This window comes from Mauremys reevesii, linkage group 12, assembly GCF_016161935.1.
Source record: "Mauremys reevesii isolate NIE-2019 linkage group 12, ASM1616193v1, whole genome shotgun sequence".
Lineage (NCBI taxonomy): Eukaryota > Metazoa > Chordata > Testudines > Geoemydidae > Mauremys > Mauremys reevesii.
The window spans coordinates 49,505,204-49,523,766 of NC_052634.1; the positions used below are offsets into that span (position 1 = coordinate 49,505,204).

Here is an 18,563-nt window from a genome sequence, read left to right on the forward strand (position 1 = left end):
CCTGTTTTTGCAAACACTGGAGTCTCAGCCCCCCGGGGTAACTGTTACCCCTCTGCCCTGCCTGTGCCGGGGTTTAACCCTCTGACAGCGCCTTCCCCTGGGCTCAACTCCGGCTCCTTCCCCCCTCCCTGACTGCCCTTCAGCCCCTCTCCTAACTCTGCCTCCAGCTGCTTGAACCCCAACCACTCAATTTCCACCCCCTGCTCAGACCCTGGCCACCCCCTCCTCTGATTTGCCCCCCTTTGCCCCTCTTTAATCCCTGTAAAAAGTAGGGGGGGCTGGGTCCCATTCTCGGGGGGGGGGGGCTGGGTGCCTGGCCCCTGCCTGCCCAATGCTCAAAGCGCCCCATGATCTTGCGGATGTTTGCCGAGAGCTGCAGGGTCACCTGCAGGGAGAGAGAGACGCGGTTAGGGGGTGATGCAGCCAAGGGTGCCTCACCCAACACTGAGATGCAGCCACCTCTGGGGTGGGTTGCACAAGTCAGCAAATGAATTTGGAGCAGGAAACGCACTGAAAGGACCGAGGCAGCTGCAGGAGGTGGAGAAAAGCAGAAAAAGCAGGAGCCCTGGATCCCAGCCCTGCCCCTCCCTCCCTCACTCTACCCACTAACCCCCCTCCCCTCCCAGAGTTGGGGGGAGAACCCAGGAGTCCTGGTCCCCAGCCTTGCCCACCCCCATATTCCATCCAACAGCTGCCTCCCCAATTGCAGGGCAGTGCCATGGGGCACACCAGGGCCTGCCTGTTTCCACAGGATGGGCAACACCAGTGCCCCAGGGTGGGGAGAGATGATGCTAAGGGAGAAGCAGGCAGCAGACACCCCCACGACAGAGTAAGAAGTGCTGGGGGTGCCGTGCTGCAAGGAGTGATGGGGGCTGGCAGGGAATGGGAGGATCTCCCCTCACAGCGGGTGCATCTGTCTCCCCCACAATTCCTCCCCAGCCCTACCCCGGCCCAGGCTAATCCCGGCCCAGCTACCAGGGTTACATTTGGCCTGGATTCCCCAGCTGCTGGGGGAGGGGCGTGGGGCTGGGGACCATGAGCCTCTACTCCCCCTTCCCCCGACACAGTTGCATGGACACTAACCAAAGGAGCCCGCAGCACTGCTGCCTAGAGGAAACTGAGGCACCAGCCAGTGACAGACACATCATGGCTCTCCTCATCCTCATCCTCTTTTCCATATACAACCCGGGGTGGGTGGGGGGAAACTCAGGGCAGTTGCATAGTTAACCTGTTGAACTCCTTGCCAGAGGATGTTGTGAAGGCCAAGACTATAACAGGGTTCAAAAAAGAACTAGATAAATGAACAGAGGACAGGTCCATCAGTGGCTATTAGCCAGGGTGGGCAGGGATGGTGCCTGTAGCCTCTGTTTGCCAGAAGCTGGGAATGGGCGGCAGGGGATGGGTCACTGGATGATTCCCTGCTCTGCTCATTCCCTCTGGGGCCCCTGGCACTGGCCCCTGGCAGAAGACAGGAGGATACTGGGCTAGATGGACTTTGCGGCTGAACCAGTCTGGCCGTTCTTATGTCTCCCTGGGCGCAGCAGTGACACCCAGTGGGCAGTCAGAGTAATGCACAGAAGGTGTCTCCGTTGGTGCAGCAGTGACACCTCGTGGTCATTCAGGGTAATGCACAGAAGGTGTTTCCCTTGATACAGCAGTGACACCCAGTGGCCAGGTGGCGTAATGCACAGCGTGTGTCTTCCTTCTAGGAGCAGTGACACCCACGGACCAGTCACGGTAATGCACAGAGTGTGTTTCCCACCAATCTGGGTAATGCACAGAGCATGTTTCCCATGGAGCAGCAGTGACACCCAGTGACCAGCAGGTGGCATCAGACTCTTCTCGTTTGGTGGGGGACTGAGATGGGATAGACAAAAAAAATTGGGGGGCTGTGTCTCTCATAACCTGGCTCCACCCTTTATGGGAGCAATACAACCTTTATTAAAATAAAATAGTAAACAGGGTTTACTTTAATAATCTAAATCTGTCCAAATTTTAATACTATGAGCTCAGATCAAGTGTGAGTAGTCTCTTGGTCTATCCAAGGACATGATCAAGTGTCTTGATGTTTTTGGTCTTTTGGCCTCGAGATGAAAACTTTGTCTGAGTCTTTGGAACCTTGAGATAAAAATATTATTTAAATCCAAAGTTCTTAAAGATCCCATCAACAACAAAAACCTAAATGAAAAATTGAAACCAAAAACAATGCTTAATTTAAAACCCAAACATTAAGAAAAACTTTGTTTTTAAAAATAAAAACTAACAAATGCCATAAATTAATAATTTCAACATTTTATCAAAAAGGTGTGCTACAGCAGGATGAGAAAATAACATAAAATAAATAAGCCTGACCACTAAAACCTCCCATAAAGGAATCACATCCTTGAATACTGGCCAAATCTGTATAAAATATGCAGAACTATGTCAAAACTGGTGTTGCAGGTCAGCCATTCAAATCCAGCAAATGTCAATTAAAAGCTCCATTCCAATTAAAAAAAACAAAACAACCCAATAAACCAAAACAGTCACAGCCTGAAACAAACCTACACAGAAGCAAAATTAAACCTGTGCCAACACTGGAACAAACTATGTAAATTTCTAATTCTAACTTCTTGTTTCTCCCAGGAGGAAAGTGTTTTGCATCTCAGTAACCAGGCTGTCACTGCAGCTTTCCTTTCACTAAATAAGAAGTGGCAGTATCATAGCCAATGAGGTTAATCCGAGGCGTGATTATTGCTAGTTGAAAACTTTTCCCAATGCCCTCAGTTTTCTCTATGAGAAATTGAAATTGTATCTTTGCACTAATATCCCAAATGTGCAAGTCCATCCCCTCAGAGCAGCCCCACACCCTGAGCCCAGGGGAGAATCTCAACTGGTTTGTGCATTTGTAACCCTGGGGCCTGAAGCTGATGAGAGAAAGGGAAGTGAGCGATCTTGGAGGTTTCCGATACCACCTGCTGGGAGCAGAGGGAATTGACTGAGCAACGTCCTGGTTAATTTTCACCTTGTTCTCTGCCAGCAGGCTCCACTGGAGAGCTCGGGAGTGACTTGACAATGGTAGCACCCTATGTACATTTTGGAGCCATTGGGTGAAATGTGAGTACTTTTGGGGTTGGGACCCACATGAGAATGGATGTGCACAAACTGGAGAGAGTCCAGCAGAGGGCAATAAAAATGATTAGGGGGCTGGGGCACATGACTTAAGAGAACCTACAGGCCATATCCTGTATGTTAAGCTAAGGCAAAGTTAGCATCTCTATAGTGTGACCTTTTACACTATAGAGATACTATAGAGAAAGGAAAATTGACCTTTATCTTGTTAAATAAAGAGAGAAGTACCCATGCTTGTCTAAGACCTTTACCTAGACCAATCGACAATGGAGAATGGCATAAGGGGTTTTTCAGTGTTGTACCCACAGAATTAACACGTACACCACAAGGGAACTTATGTGCATATGTACATGTCATCAACACGCACAAACATACTAGCCTATGAAGTAAGCGTACCCTAACGTTTTGTGGGTAAGGAATGAAATTTGGGCATAGGAGGAAGGATTTCAGGCGCTTGTGCCCTATAAAAGAGGTAACCCACCTCGCTAGAGCACGTCGCTCTATCAGTCTGACTTACTTCCTCCACTCTCTCTCTATCTACTATCAGTAGGCTGTACTTGTTCTTAAACTTTGAGTTTCAAAGTAACTCGGCTAAGCTCGGTTTCCCTAAGTTTTTATTCTTTGTTTATTAGGATTTGATTTTAAGTTTAACTTATTCAAGTAAACCCAAAGTAACATTAGCTTTTTCTAAGCACTGCATCTTTCACTCAAGAATTGAGAAACCTGAACTGCAAGGCTGGTCCTGTGTCTCTTACCACGAGGTTATCAAGCAAGGGTGTGAGTATATTAACCAAAACTTTGTTGCATATAATGCCATATGTATCTTTTGAATAGCAGTAATGCAATTGTAACTTTATAACTCAATTAAATTAAATAAAATGTAAGCTAATAAATTAAATTTTCATCATATTTTCCAAATTAATATTATTAGTACACCCTAAATCAGGCTACATGGGACAGAGAGTTGGAGTGCAGGGGGATGAGAGCACTGGCTCTGGGGGTGCAGGCTTTGGGGTGGGGTTGGAATGAGAGGTTCAGGGGGCAGTAGAGGGCTCAACGTTAGGGCAGAGAATTGGGCTGTGAGGGCTCTGGAACAAGGCCAGGAAAAAGAGACTTGAGGCATGCAGGGCCGTCCTTAGGATTTATGGTGCCCTAGTCGAGATTATGAAACTGGTGCCCCTGTGCCTGATCTGCTCTTAGCAACACAAATATAAGCATACAGTATTGGAAAACTTGCCACATTCACGTTATTAAAACCAGTTTAACTTAATGAAGCAAACTGTAATGCTGATGCACTAGCACTAAAGAAGTAGCACTATAGAAAAAATTCTGATTTGACAGAATGATGCAAATAATATAATTTTTTTAATTTGTCTAATTTTTATTGGAAATTTATATGAAGAGGTATTGAAACAAAGATTTGTTTTTAATTAAAAGCAATCTTTCTGGCTTTTTTGGCTGCAAAATCAGTTTAATAAGCTGGGGTTCCAAACAGTGGGACAATATAACCCTAGTTTTACTGCTAGGTAAAGCACAAAGTGACCAAAATGAAGTCAGCACAGCATCATCTCATCTAGATTAAGGTAGCACAGAAATGTTACAGAAGTCCTATTGTGCCTTATTTTGTTTGGAAAGACATTAGCAATAGCAGCACATTCACATGATAAAATAAATGATAAATCACTGCCTCTAAAGTTTCATCAAAAACTGACATTTTCACAGCTCTAGCACGATCTGCTGTACAGATTCTTCACAAGGAAGTGTCCCTGGCCTTTTTAACTCATATTAACTATGAATTTACTTTATGAAAGTTGGAGAAAACATTGTGAAAACATAAAACATTGGCTGCCCAACTTCTGGGCTGGCAAAAGCTATACTGACTCACAGGGAAAAAAAAGCAGGAGAATCTTAGTACAACATATGGTCAGTCTATACCAGGGGTCGGCAACCTTTCAGAAGTGGTGTGCCAAGTTCACTGTAACTTAAGGTTTCTCGTGCCAGTAATACATTTTAACGTTTGTAGAAGGTCTCTCTCTATGTGTATATTATATAAATAAACTATTGTTATTATCTGAGGTCCTGGCCACTGGTCCTGCTCAGGCCACTGCCAGCTGAGTAAATGAAACCCCAGACCGGGTGCAGGCTGAGCGGGACTGGTGGCTGGAACCCTAGACAAGGATCCCAGGCCCTGCTCAGCCTGCTGCTGGTCTGGGGTTCTGACCACCAACTCCTGCCAGCCAGGATCCCGGCCGCCAACCCCCCTCAGCCCGCTACCAGCCTGGGGTTCTGCTCACCCAGGCTCGCAGGAGGCAGACAGGGGTCGGCGGCTGGGCTCCTCACTGGCAAGGGGCCGGCAGCAGGAACCCCGGCGTAGCAGTAGGCTGAGTACTGCCGGCACCCCAGACTGGCAGCAGACTGAGCCACTCAACCCTCCACCGGCCCTGCTCAGCCCGCCACCAGCCCACTCAGCCCGCTGCCGGCTGAGTGAATGGAACCCCAGGCTGACAGCAGGTTGAGTGGTTCAGCCGGCCTGCTCAGCCCGCTGCCAGCCTGGGGTTCCTTGGGGGTCCCCAGGCCAGCAGCAGGTGCTGAGAGGGGCCGATGGCCGGTATCCCAGCTGGCAATAGGGCAGCAGCCGGAACCCCAGAGCAGTGATGGGCTGAGCCACTCAGCCTGCCGCTGCATACCATCAAAAATCAGCTCACCTGCCACCTTTGGCATGTGTGCCATAGGTTGCCGACCCCTGCTCTATACACTAGTAAGGAGATGAGCATATTACAGTTGTTGGAGGGCTCTTATCAGGAGTAACAGGCTATAGGAAAGTCAGTCAACATTTTTTGTTTCTCTGATGAAAACTGGCCTACTCCCTGCCTCAAACCAAACCTGTCACTAATAATTGTCAACAACTTAATTTTCTGTTTTTGGCTAAGAGATTGACTTTTTTTTTTAAATATTGAAATTGGATTCAGGATTGTTAGCAAGAATTTTTGGCAAACAAAGTTGTTAAATGACAATCTAAATGGCAACACAGTACTGCTTTCATACTGCTGGTCCAACAGCTGCAGTAGACCCCAAAATCCACCTCTTGGGGTGCAGAGTGGCAACAGCAGCAGCAAACCCTCAGGTCCAATCACACGCCAATGGGCACCACCACCAGCCTTATGGACCATGGTGAAGTTAGCACAGCATCTGATCTCAGGGACAGGTCACCCATGGAGCCACAGCAGCTCATCCTGCCCTGTACAGCTCCCCCCGGATGAGGTGGATCGGTGGCAGCTGCCAGCCCGGGGGAGACACACTCCCCAGCTAGGTTGACCAGATCCAGATGTCCTGATTTTATAGGGCCAGTCCCGATATTTGGGGCTTTGTCTTATATAGGCACCAATTACCCCCACCCAGAGTGACCAGACAGCAAGTGTGAAAAATCAGGACAGGGGGTGGGGGTGGGGGGTAAAAGGAGCCTATATAAGAAAAAGACCCCAAAATTGGGACTGGCCCTATAAAATAGGGATATCTGCTCACCCTATCCCAACCCCCTGTCCTGAGTTTTCACACATCTGGCTAACCCCAGCCCAGCCCCGTGTGACATTCCAATCCTGGCTCACTGCCCAGGAAGTGAGTTACTTTCACTGTCATTCCTCAGCAGGCAGGGAGCCAGCCTCCTCCCCCCACCTACCCCCCAGCACCTCACCCAACCCATGCCTGATGGAGGGGAGGGAGGAGAAAGAGAGGGATGCTCCTGGGGAGGAGGGAGAAAGGAGGGGGTGCTCCATGGGGCAGGGTGGGAGAAGAATGGATGTTATGGGGGACAACAGAGGATACTGGTTCCAGAGCCGCAGGGCCTGCCTCACCTCACCTCAGCCGGGGGAAAGAGTCACACTCACAGGTGAGCTCCCTCCCCAACCCCTCCCCTTCCCAGAGACCCCAGCAGCCAATCCCCTCCCTCAGACTGTGCTGCATTCGGCTCTCTCTAGGACCCAGCAGCCCTGCTCTTACATGCTCCACTGCTTCCCGTCTGTCCAGGCTCCCAGCAGAGCAGTGCCCCCACACCTAGTGGTGCCCTAGGCAGCTGGCTATGGGTAAGGACGGCCCTGGACACATAAGAGAGAGATCAGGCTAGAGCAGAAAATGGTTAGGGGTGGGGGTGGAGAATTTGAAATGTAAGGAGAAGAAAAATCTTTCTTCTTCTCCCTCTCATCAGAGCATCTAAAAACCAGGTGAGAAATACCTCTTCCCCACTGCAACATCAACTCTGGTGGGCTTGGGCTGAGGAAGGAACTTCTCTCCCCAGCAGCTCCAGCTCACCTGGGCTGGGCCATGGACATCTGCCCCCACAGATCTGGTACGCCTGGCCTGGGACAGGAGGGGCTCCTCTCCTCTCCATTGGGGACATGGCGGGATGAGAGATGTGACAGGGCTTTACGGGAAATCATTATTTGCCTGATTCATGTGCCAGTCCTAGTCCTTGCTGACCAAACAAACAGTATCCTACATGCTGATGCCAGATTGGAGGGTCTGGGAGCACTCTCCTACCAGGAAGTGGAAGGTAAATGTAAATCTGTAGCCTTTGCCAGCTGAGGACTGTCTGATAGCGAAACTCACTATCCCATCCACCAGCTACAGTTCTTGGCCTTGAAATGGGCCATCATTGAGAAATTTCGAGACTACTTGTCTGGTGCTCAGTTTCAGGTATGCACAGAGAACAATCCACTGACTTATGTGTTAAGAAGGGCTAAGCTGGATGCTACAGAGCAGAGATGGGTGGCTACTTTTGCTAGCCATAACTTCAGCATTCAATACCAATGAGCTGGTATAATAGGGAGTGTGATTTATCAGGAGCACCAACTCTTGGCTGTGGGGAGGATGTAAGCAAGGTCAGAATGAACTCTACCCTGCCATCTGTTCGTGATGTGTTGTAAAGGCCTTTGGTTGCTGATGTGCATGGTCACACCCACGCCGCATTGCATGATGGGGGTGCTTGTCCAAATGGTGATTTTGGCTGCTGTCGGATCCCCAAACACTTTCTTAATAGGGCAGGAGTAATAAAGTGTAGTAATCCTGGTCATATGAATCAAAAACAGTAGAACGGTACTTAGCAGTTCATGATTTCGGGACTCACCCGAACCTACATAAAAATCGTTAGACAAGGGACATGGGTTCCAAAGAATAGCAATTTAAGAGAGATTGAAAATATATGTGTTTAACATCATGCGATTCTGCTGAATTCTCTAAATACACGTTATATGGTTTTCTTCTCTCTTTAGTTGAAAAATAGAATTAATTATTATTCCATTACAAATAATGTGTTAAGGCATACACTTAAAATCTTAGATAAGTGAAAAATTGAGTTATAGTGAAGGAGATGGAATGTGATGCTATTTAAAACCTTAAGTTCATAGGAATACAGTTCGGAATGAGAACCTGGCAGAAAAGTTTTGTTGGAAGAGTTAGCAGAGTGAGATTGTTAGTCACAGGTGAGTGGGTGGGTTTATGAAAATCCTGGACTCTTGGACAGGAGCAGGGGTGGGGGGGATCAACACGACTTCTGTGGCACATGCACCACCTCTGCAACTAAGGTTTGCTACCTCACTCCCTAACAACACACCTTTTAGCTCTCAGGACCAAAATACACCGTGAAAGAGATCTAAGATCTAACGGCATAAGCTTAGGGTGAGCAACTGCAGCACTCACAACAATTTGAAGAGATTCAAAACCGCCTCTGCCTCTGTCTTTCCACACCAGGGACAGCAGAAAGGACATCAGCAGCACCTGCGAGAGACCAACAAACATCCGTTTCTACCTCCCTCCACGCGCTGCCGTTAGGAACCCATACCCCTTAATGGTGAGTACTTTTCAGGCGAGGGTGACGCTCTCAGGCCTCAAAGGCCAGGTACAGTTACTCTGTCCTTGATCCAAAACCAACAGGAACATACACTGGATTACTCCTGCCCCAATAACAAAGACACTGGGGATCCCAGCAGCTGAAATGACCGTTTGGACAAGCACTCCCATCATGCAATCCGGGGTGGGTGTAACCATGCAAATGACATCAGCCCCAAAAGGCCTTGACGACAGATCACCAACAGATGGCAGGGTAGACTTCATACTGACCCTGCTTCAACTAGATTGTGGCAAAGATTCCAAAACACCGAACGTTAAAACTCACCTAACGCGGGTCAATCCATCCTCATCGTCGTAACCGCTCGTTATACTCCACACCCGAACGTAGCCCTCATATGGACAACATGCCCTCCTAACTCAGTGTCTGTACGTTAACCTTTTACCCCCCGTCAGGGCTATTGCAGATTATGTATTCCTTACGCCACCCCATTTTAAACCGAACTTTGCACCCCTTAGGTAAGCTGTACGTTGTTCCCTGAGCACCAGAAACTTCTACGCCAAAACTCTGTACCGTACACTTTTTTTTCTTTGAACCTCATCTTAATAAAATGCTGACTTTTGTTCGAGATCCCGGCTCCTCTTCCTTTGCAAGGCGTGTGCGTTCGCTCCGCGTTTTAGTCTGCTAATACGGCGGGGGGCGATTGAGCCAGAGGTGCTTGCCTGCTGCAGACACGGATCCAAGGCTGACCCTCGTCCCCCACAAGCGTAACTGAAAACAGTTTAAGAAGTGCTCCCGTCTCTGGCACTCAGCTACCCAGCTCCCAATGGGGTCCAAACCCCAAATAGATCCTTTTTACCCTGTAGAAGCTAGCTGTAAAATCCTGTGACCAGGGCAACTGCCTAGCAGCCAGCGCATCTGCCTGCCAGAGCGAGGGCATATAAGGCACTAATCCGGATAGTGGCAGCTAGGTGACAGGGGGAGAGTGTGAAGAAGCAGCAGAGTGGCACAGCGGGAGCGTGCTGGGCCCATAACCCAGAGGTCGATGGATCGAAACCATCCTCTGCTGCGCGTGCGCTTGTTTCTTTTCCCTCTGGGCCTTCAAGCGAGCCGGTGACCAGCAGAGCCCCAAGAGCCTAGGCCATGAGGCAAGAGGTGGCTGAGGCAAAGCGGCGGCCTGCCAGGGAGCTCCCTGGCACCTCTGGCTGCCTGGGCTGAAGGCAAGAGGCAGGCCTGGGCGTGGTGAGGGCCTCCTGTCCCGGAATGAGGCTGCAGTGCTTCCTGGTCCCCTTTTCCCACCCACACCGGCAGGCGGCTGCTGCGGGAGAACACGAGGGAGGCTCTGGGGGCGCTAGGCAGCGCTGTGTGTGTGGCTGTCAGGGGAAAGAGCCGAGGCTCCCGACTCGACCTGCCATTGACTCGCGTGGCTCTGCGCGCCGTCAGCCGGGCGGGTGGGCCAGGCCGCGGACGTGACTCAGGCTTGGGCCGCATGGCCGTGCTTTCCTGATGAGGCATGAGGCAGGCCAAGAGCTTTGCACAGCGTACAGGGAAGTGGGAGGGAGGTGTCTTTGAGCCGGCCTGTCTCCTCCGCTTCTCCCTTGCCGCTTGGGCGGAGGCGGGAAGGGAGCGAAATGTTCCCGGCTGAAGGTTTTGTGCTCGGCTTTGAGGATTAAGCCTGAGCCTCCGGCACGGCTGCTGGCAGATGGGTTTCTGAATGGCATCCAGCCTGCTCTTTGGACCACCAGCTGAAAGCTCTGAGGCCAAGAGGTAGCAAAATGGGACCTTTGAGGCTCCCCATACAGGCCTCGGGAAAGCAAGGCAGTAGCAGGGGCTTAGCGCCGTCCTGGGTGGGCTCGAACCACCATCCTTTCGGTTAACAGCCGAACGCGCTGACCCATTGCGCCACAGAGACATGGAGGGCAAGGCTGTATTGAGCACTAAAGCCGGGAATCAGCTCAGGGTACGGTATAGCACATGCCTACAGAGGTTAGCCAAGCAAAAGCAAGGAACTGGATTGCTATGGAAGGAAAGTTCTGTGGGAAGGAACCGAAAAGAGCACCGGGGCTGTGGTACAGCGCTCGCATACACTTTCTTTGGTCTGTTTTGCTGGAAGAGTTAGCAGAGCGAGATTGTTAGTCACAGGTGAGTGGGTGGGTTTATGCAAATACTGGACTCTTGGACAGGAGCAGGGGCGGGGGGGATCAACACGACTTCTGTGGCACATGCACCACCTCTGCAACTAACGTTTGCTACCTCACTCCCTAACAACACACCTTTTAGCTCTCAGGACCAAAATACACCGTGAAAGAGATCTAACGGCATAAGCTTAGGGTGAGCAACTGCAGCACTCACAAAAATTTGAAGAGATTCAAAACCGCCTCTGCCTCTGTTTTTCCACACCAGGGACAGCAGAAAGGACATCAGCAGCACCTGCAAGAGACCAACAAACATTTGTTTCTATCTCCCTCCATATGCTGCCGTTAGGAAGCCATACCCCTTAATGGTGAGTACTTTTCAGGCGAGGGTGACGCTCTCAGGCCTCAAAGGCCAGGTACAGTTACTCTGTCCTTGATCCAAAACCAACAGGAACATACACTGGATTACTCCTGCCCCAATAACAAAGACACTGGGGATCCCGCAGCAGCTGAAATGACCGTTTGGACAAGCACTCCCATCATGCAATCCGGGGTGGGTGTAACCATGCAAATGACATCAGCCCCAAAAGGCCTTGACGACAGATCACCAACAGATGGCAGGGTAGACTTCATACTGACCCTGCTTCAACTAGATTGTGGCAAAGATTCCAAAACACCGAACGTTAAAACTCACCTAACGCGGGTCAATCCATCCTCATCGTCGTAACCGCTCGTTATACTCCACACCCGAACGTAGCCCTCATATGGACAACATGCCCTCCTAACTCAGTGTCTGTACGTTAACCTTTTACCCCCCCTCAGGACTAATGCAGATTATGTATTCCTTACGCCACCCCATTTTAAACCGAACTTTGCACCCCGTGGGTAAGCTACGTTGTTCCCTGAGCACCAGAAACTTCTCGCCAAAACTCTGTACCGTACACTTTTTTTCTTTGAACCTCATCTTAATAAAATGCTGACTTTTGTTCGAGATCCCGGCTCCTCTTCCTTTGCAAGGCGTGTGCGTTCGCTCCGCGTTTTAGTCTGCTAATACGGCGGGGGGCGATTGAGCCAGAGGTGCTTGCCTGCTGCAGACACGGATCCAAGGCTGACCCTCGTCCCCCACAAGCGTAACTGAAAACAGTTTAAGAAGTGCTCCCGTCTCTGGCACTCAGCTACCCAGCTCCCAATGGGGTCCAAACCCCAAATAGATCCTTTTTACCCTGTAGAAGCTAGCTGTAAAATCCTGTGACCAGGGCAGCTGCCTAGCAGCCAGCGCATCTGCCTGCCAGAGCGAGGGCATGTAAGGCACTAATCCGGATAGTGGCAGCTAGGTGACAGGGGGAGAGTGTGAAGAAGCAGCAGAGTGGCGCAGCGGGTGCGTGCTGGGCCCATAACCCAGAGGTCGATGGATCGAAACCATCCTCTGCTACGCGTGCGCTTGTTTCTTTTCCCTCTGGGCCTTCAAGCGAGCCGGTGATCAGCAGAGCCCCAAGAGCCTAGGCCATGAGGCAAGAGGTGGCTGAGGCGAAGTGGCGGCCTGCCAGGGAGCTCCCTGGCACCTCTGGCTGCCTGGGCTGAAGGCAAGAGGCACGCCTGGGCGTGGCGAGGGCCTCCTGTCCTGGAATGAGGCTGCAGTGCTTCCTGGTCCCCTTTTCCCACCCACACCGGCAGGCGGCTGCTGCGGGAGAACACGAGGGAGGCTCTGGGGGCGCTAGGCAGCGCTGTGTGTGTGGCTGTCAGGGGAAAGAGCCGAGGCTCCCGACTCGACCTGCCATTGACTCGCGTGGCTTTGCGCGCCGTCAGCCGGGGCGGGGTGGGCCAGGCTGCGGACGTGACTCAGGCTTGGGCCGCATGGCCGTGCTTTCCTGATGAGGCATGAGGCAGGCCAAGAGCTTTGCACAGCGTACAGGGAAGTGGGAGGGAGGTGTCTTTGAGCCGGCCTGTCTCCTCCGCTTCTCCCTTGCCGCTTGGGCGGAGGCGGGAAGGGAGCGAAATGTTCCCGGCTGAAAGTTTTTGTGCTCGGCTTTGAGGATTAAGCCTGAGCCTCCGGCACGGCTGCTGGCAGATGGGTTTCTGAATGGCATCCAGCCTGCTCTTTGGACCACCAGCTGAAAGCTCTGAGGCCAAGAGGTAGCAAAATGGGACCTTTGAGGCTCCCCATACAGGCCTCGGGAAAGCAAGGCAGTAGCAGGGGCTTAGCGCCGTCCCTGGGTGGGCTCGAACCACCATCCTTTCGGTTAACAGCCGAACGCGCTGACCCATTGCGCCACAGAGACATGGAGGGGTAAGGCTGTATTGAGCACAAAAGCCGGGAATCAGCTCAGGGCAGTATAGCACATGCCTACAGAGGTTAGCCAAGCAAAGGAAGGAACTGGATTGCTATGGAAGGAAAGTTCTGTGGGAAGGAACCGAAAGAGCACCGGGGCTGTGGTACAGCGCTCGCATACACTTTCTTTGGTCTGTTTTGCTGGAAGAGTTAGCAGAGCGAGATTGTTAGTCACAGGTGAGTGGGTGGGTTTATGCAAATACTGGACTCTTGGACAGGAGCGGGGGCGGGGGGGGCACACGACTTCTGTGGCACATGCACCACCTCTGCCATCAATGTTTGCTACCTCACTCCCTAACACCACACACAGAGCAGCCTTTTATCTCCCAGGGCCAAAATATACCATGAAGGAGATCACATAGCATAAGCTTAGGACTAATGATTTCAGCAGTGCAGCACTAACAACAATTCTAAGAGATCCCAAAATACTTTTGTCTTTACACAGCAGGAACAGCAAAAAAAAAAAAAAAAAAAAAAAATCAGCAGGAACCCACTCATATAAGCAGATTCTAAACAAGTATCCATTCCTATCTCCCCACAGGTTTTGGCGTTTGGAACCCATACCCCTTAATGGTGAGTACTTTTCAGGTGAGGGTGAAGCTTTCAGGCTTCAAATGCCAGGTAGAGTTACTCTGTCCTTGATGCAAACTAAACAGGAAAATAAACTTGATTACTCCTGCTTCCTCTCCCACAATGCTCTGCTCCCACACCTGCTCACGTGGCTCCAGCCCTCCAGTCAGGTCCCGCCCCCTGCCTACCTGCCCGGCCTGGCGCACTCCCCTGGCCAGCCCCGGCTCTTCGGTGCTAAGAGCCCGGCTGCCAGCCCCACCAGGGGCACTTGCCGAAGTGCCGCCTGGTCCCCGCCGGGGCCTCTGCTGGGTCCAGCTCTCCCCGGCGGGCCAGTGGCTGCGTCAGGGGCTGTAGAAGGCAATGCTGTGGAAGTGCGCTACACACAGCCAGTCCGGAATTTTTTTTTTGCTTAAAAATGGGGGTTTATTTTTTATTTACACAAATATAAACAAAAATAAAAGCATCTGCAGGTGAAAGAGGAACCAGGGACAATGACAGGAAGCAGGTCAGTCAGTGATAATTAGCTCATCCACACCCCAGTCTTCATAGCTTCCATCTGGCAGGTACCTGCGGATGATTATGGGAATCTTCCGAGCTTTGAGTTCTTTCATTGCAATCAGCAGAGGATCTGCCTCTCCTTCCAACTCTACCATGACTGGAGCACACATCGCTATCTGGAGTGCACGAGTGCCCAGGACTCTGGCTCGCTCATATTTGGTCATGTATGGAGTTGTGATCCGCTTCTGATTTGCCTGCTGTCTCTCTCCAGATGGAAGGATTTCTACATTCTCTTGACCCTCTTCCTCTGCGTTCTCCAAATCATCTAGCCCTTCATCTTCCTCCACATCGTCAAAGTCGTCACCATCAAAGTTGTCCTCGTTGTCGGACATGCTGCCGGCCCGGCGCAAGACTCTTGCGATGCGATCCCAACCGCAGACCCCTCTAAGGGAGTTTCCTTTCTCTGAGCAGGCTGTCTTCAGGGCAAGAAGCTTATGCAGCTTCAACCTTCCTGGGTCTGACCCTTGAGCATTCAGTATCCCTGTCCCACCAGCTGCATCCTGCTGTGCGACTGCACATGGCTAAGCAAAGAGAATGAACCCCAAATCCCCCCTGTGCTTTGGGAGCCAGGTTTGCGGTGGGAATTCTGTAGCTCAGATGACTTCACGCCTGGGCATTGTGATTCTTTACCAGTTTCTCTGGCACTGGGGCAATTTTGTGCTCACAGCTGTGATGGCCAAGTGGTTAAGGTGTTGGAGTCGAAATTCAATAGGCAGGTTCAAATCCTGCTCACAGCAACGCCTGTGTTTTAGCCAGTCTCTCACCCGGGCAATACCTCTGTACAACCCCCTGAGCCACTCTCAATTCTTTCCCCACCCCAAGTAAATCCTGTTCTGCTCCTTTCATAGAGATGCCTGGGACACCACCTCACACTGTGTCCCTGAGGGGTCAGGCAAACTCTCAGCACCTGAAGCCTCTGCCACTCACCTGGTGCCCCATAGATCAGCCATAGCCCTGGTTCTGCTCCTCTCTCTAGCGTGTGAAAGGAGCTGAGTCAGCGACTCCATGGGAGCTACGGGGCTGCAGAACCAACAGAGAAAAAATAGGTGCTCAGCGCCCACTGCCAGCCAGCTCCCCCCACCCACCCCCCACTACAGGCCTTGCTGACAAGCTCCTCCTCTTCCCCTTCAGCACCTCCCACTTGGCAGTGATCAGCTGTTCAGTGGGGTGCAGGAGGCGCTGGGCAGGGAGGGGGAGGAGCAGAGATGGAAAGAGGTGGGGGAGGGAGAGGAATGGGACAGGGGTGGGGGCTTGGGGGAAGGGGTGGAGGAGGAAAGGGGTTTTTTTTCCGGGGACTGCACCCCTCTAGGGCCAGCCCTGAAGGGAAGCACCGACTATCACAGTGACAATAGAAGTGACCAGCATTGCGGGGGAGGCTGAGGGAGATCCGCACTCACCAGGTCTCTTCTCTCCCCCACGGTGAGCCAGACACTGCTCTCTCCTGGCTCTCACTCTAGCAGCTGGACGCCAAGGAGCCATTTCCCCACAGGAAGTGCATTGAGTGCCCCTGTGGTGCTGGGGGGCTGGCTCTGCTGCTGCCTGTGGGGCTGGCAGGGGGGCTGATGTCTGCACAGACTCTCAGCTGCCAGGCTGGAGGGGGCACTTGGGACCTTACCAGACTGGCTCAGTGAAGACGGGGGGTTGACAGAGCAATACAGACGCTCTCCAGAGCACGGAGCAGCATCTGCCCATGCAGCCAGGCAATGAGCATTTCCCACAGCCTGGAGCCGAGGGGGAGGCGGCAGCTGCTGTTCCAGCTGCTCGGGGACAGGCCCTGTCAGCCAACAGCCACTTCTTACTCCCCACAGCTAAGGGCGTCGGGTTCCTCTGGTGGGGGTGTGGAGCAGCCGTTCGTTTTCCTGTTCTTTTTGTGTGCAACTGCTGACAAAAATATCCCAGACAGAGAAGCAACAGGCCAAAATACTTCAATGCAGCTGCCAAAGTAGCTCAGTTACGAGAGCGTTAGACTGAAGAATTAAAGGTCCCTGGTTCAATCCCAGGCTTTGGCAGGCCCTTTCATCCCTCTTTGTACAGGGGTGGCTTGTTTTCTGGGAGCACTGCAGTGCCTGCACCCAAGGTGAGTCCCTGAGCTTGGGCTCTGCAGTAGGAAAACATAGAAGGGGCTTCTGCCCCTAGTTGGCCCACCTGACCTTTAACAAGGCGAGATGGGAGCTGTGTTTCCCAACATGGCAGGAAGAGAGCAAGGCAGGGTGACCCTCAGGAATGGTGCCAGAGGGCTGCTGGGCAGTGACAGGCAGGGATTGGGGATGGAAGCTCCTCTGTGCAGCTGAGCAAGGGCAGTACCAGGGAAGGGGCATCTGTAAAAGTGACCCAGCAACACCTCTCCTCCTCTGGGCACCTAGAGCAGAGGCAGCTGGTGCTGACAGCTCCAAGGGAAGGCTTAAAAGCCACAGGGCTAGAGGAGGTCAGGACCATGCCTATGTGTGGCCAGCAGACAGGCACCAAAACACCCAGCCAGGCTGCTCCCTGCCATGCCAAACACCCACTGAAGGTCACCAGCATGTGGGGCGGCTGCTGATGCTCTGTGGCCAACATCAGAAGATGGTAGGAAAGCAGGGCCAGCCCCCATCGGTGGGGCCTCTGACTGGTCCCACTCAAGGTGCTCACTTTTGCAGTGGGGCAGGAGATTTTACCCCAAGAGGCTTTTCCCCAGCTGGCAAGAAGCAGAGAAACACCCAGGCTCCAAAGACGCTGTGTAGCAAGTACCCTCCAGCACAGGGACAGGCGCACACACTAGCCCGGGCAGCCGCGCACTTTCTTTGGCAAGTCAGGAAGGGCAAAGGTGAGACTGGAAACACCTGGGGCTCATGCCCCAGCCTTTGTGACACCCACCCCCCAACTCCTTCCTGGGGCTCTAGCTGAAGCCAGAGCATTGGCCTGAGCGGCCAAGAAGAGGTTCCAGCCCTGAAGGGAGCAGGACTTTCAGCCCAAAGGTAAAACTGCACGATTACAACCACGAAGGGACTTGAACCCTCAATCGCCTGATGCGAAATCAGATGCCTTATCCATTAGGCCACATGGTAACATGAGAAACCCCCCTCCAAGCACTTCTTTGGAAAAGGCGGACATTGTTCTGAGTGTAGAAAAGAAACTTTAATAAAAAGGAGGAAAATCACCCTGTCTGGGTGCTTGGGGCTCCTCTTCAACAATACAACACCCGGTCTGCTTAAGCCCCCACCCAGTAACCTGGGGAAACTAACCCTGGCCACTGGGTGCCTCTAAGAGGCGATACTTTCCCCACTCACACGCACTGAGTGTAGAAAAGAAACTAAAGGAGGAAAATCACCTTGTATTAACTTGGGAAAACACCACAATCAGGATTCATAACACAACACTATGAGCAAACACCCCCCACAGTGTGCTGGGCAGTGGCCTTTTGCCTCGGGCTCTTAAATCCAGACACCAGAAGCTCTGTGGATGTGCCCCTCCCTTCACTGCACCTCACCCACAGCTGCTGTCCTGGGACAGTGAAAACCCAGAGTTCACCTCTCACCTCCCGGGGGGAAAGCCCCTTTCTCCCTCCGCTGTCTGGCCACATTGCCGGCCACTTGCCATTCCCCCCTGTCACTGCTCTGCTGGCCACCCTCTCTGCTCTGGGACGTCTTGTGGTCCCACCAGGAGCGGGGCAGGCTCCCTAAAAGGAGCGGCCACCAGAGCCCGAACAGTAGCCCCATCCCTGCTACTCAACTCCACGCCCCTGCACCACCCCTTCTCCCCAAGGCCCCGCTCCTACGCTGCCTCTTCCCCCAAAGCAGAGCACCTGTTGATTACTGTAGACTTCCAGCAGGGAGGACTCTGTGGGCAGGGGCGGCTCTAGGCATTTTTCCGCCCCAAGCACGGCAGGCAGGTTGCCTTCGGCAGCTTGCCTGCGGGAGGTCCGCCGAAGTCGCAGGACCAGCGGACCCTTCGCAGGCATGCCGCCAAAGGCAGCCTTCCTGCTGCCCTCGCGGTGACCGGCAGAGCACCCCTCCACGGCTTGCTACCCCAAGCACGCGCTTGG

General features: G+C 52.3%; 1 protein-coding gene and 4 non-coding genes across 5 annotated transcripts; 2 read left to right on the plus strand and 3 right to left on the minus strand.

The window, feature by feature from the left end:
* Nucleotides 1–2,679: 2,679 nt before the first annotated feature.
* On the plus strand, nt 2,680–2,819 carry LOC120375945. Its single transcript, XR_005586879.1, has one exon. It is a non-coding gene; the product is annotated as a U4 spliceosomal RNA (small nuclear RNA).
* A 7,970-nt stretch (nt 2,820–10,789) lies between these two features.
* TRNAN-GUU lies at nt 10,790–10,862 on the minus strand. The gene has a single exon. It is a non-coding gene; the product is annotated as a tRNA-Asn (tRNA).
* A 2,428-nt stretch (nt 10,863–13,290) lies between these two features.
* Nucleotides 13,291–13,364, minus strand: TRNAN-GUU. Its single transcript has one exon. It is a non-coding gene; the product is annotated as a tRNA-Asn (tRNA).
* A 1,056-nt stretch (nt 13,365–14,420) lies between these two features.
* LOC120375795 (DNA-directed RNA polymerases I, II, and III subunit RPABC2-like) lies at nt 14,421–14,891 on the minus strand. The gene has a single exon (XM_039496724.1). The coding sequence runs from the start codon at nt 14,872–14,874 to the stop codon at nt 14,491–14,493; it is 384 nt and encodes a 127-aa protein (XP_039352658.1). The 5' UTR covers nt 14,875–14,891; the 3' UTR covers nt 14,421–14,490.
* Nucleotides 14,892–15,208: 317 nt separating this feature from the next.
* TRNAS-CGA lies at nt 15,209–15,279 on the plus strand. Its single transcript has one exon. It is a non-coding gene; the product is annotated as a tRNA-Ser (tRNA).
* Nucleotides 15,280–18,563: the final 3,284 nt, after the last annotated feature.

Coding starts and splice junctions, on each gene's coding strand:
- LOC120375795 (XM_039496724.1), bottom strand. CDS start 14,874: ATGTCCGACAACGAGGACAACTTTGATGGTGACGACTTTGACGATGTG.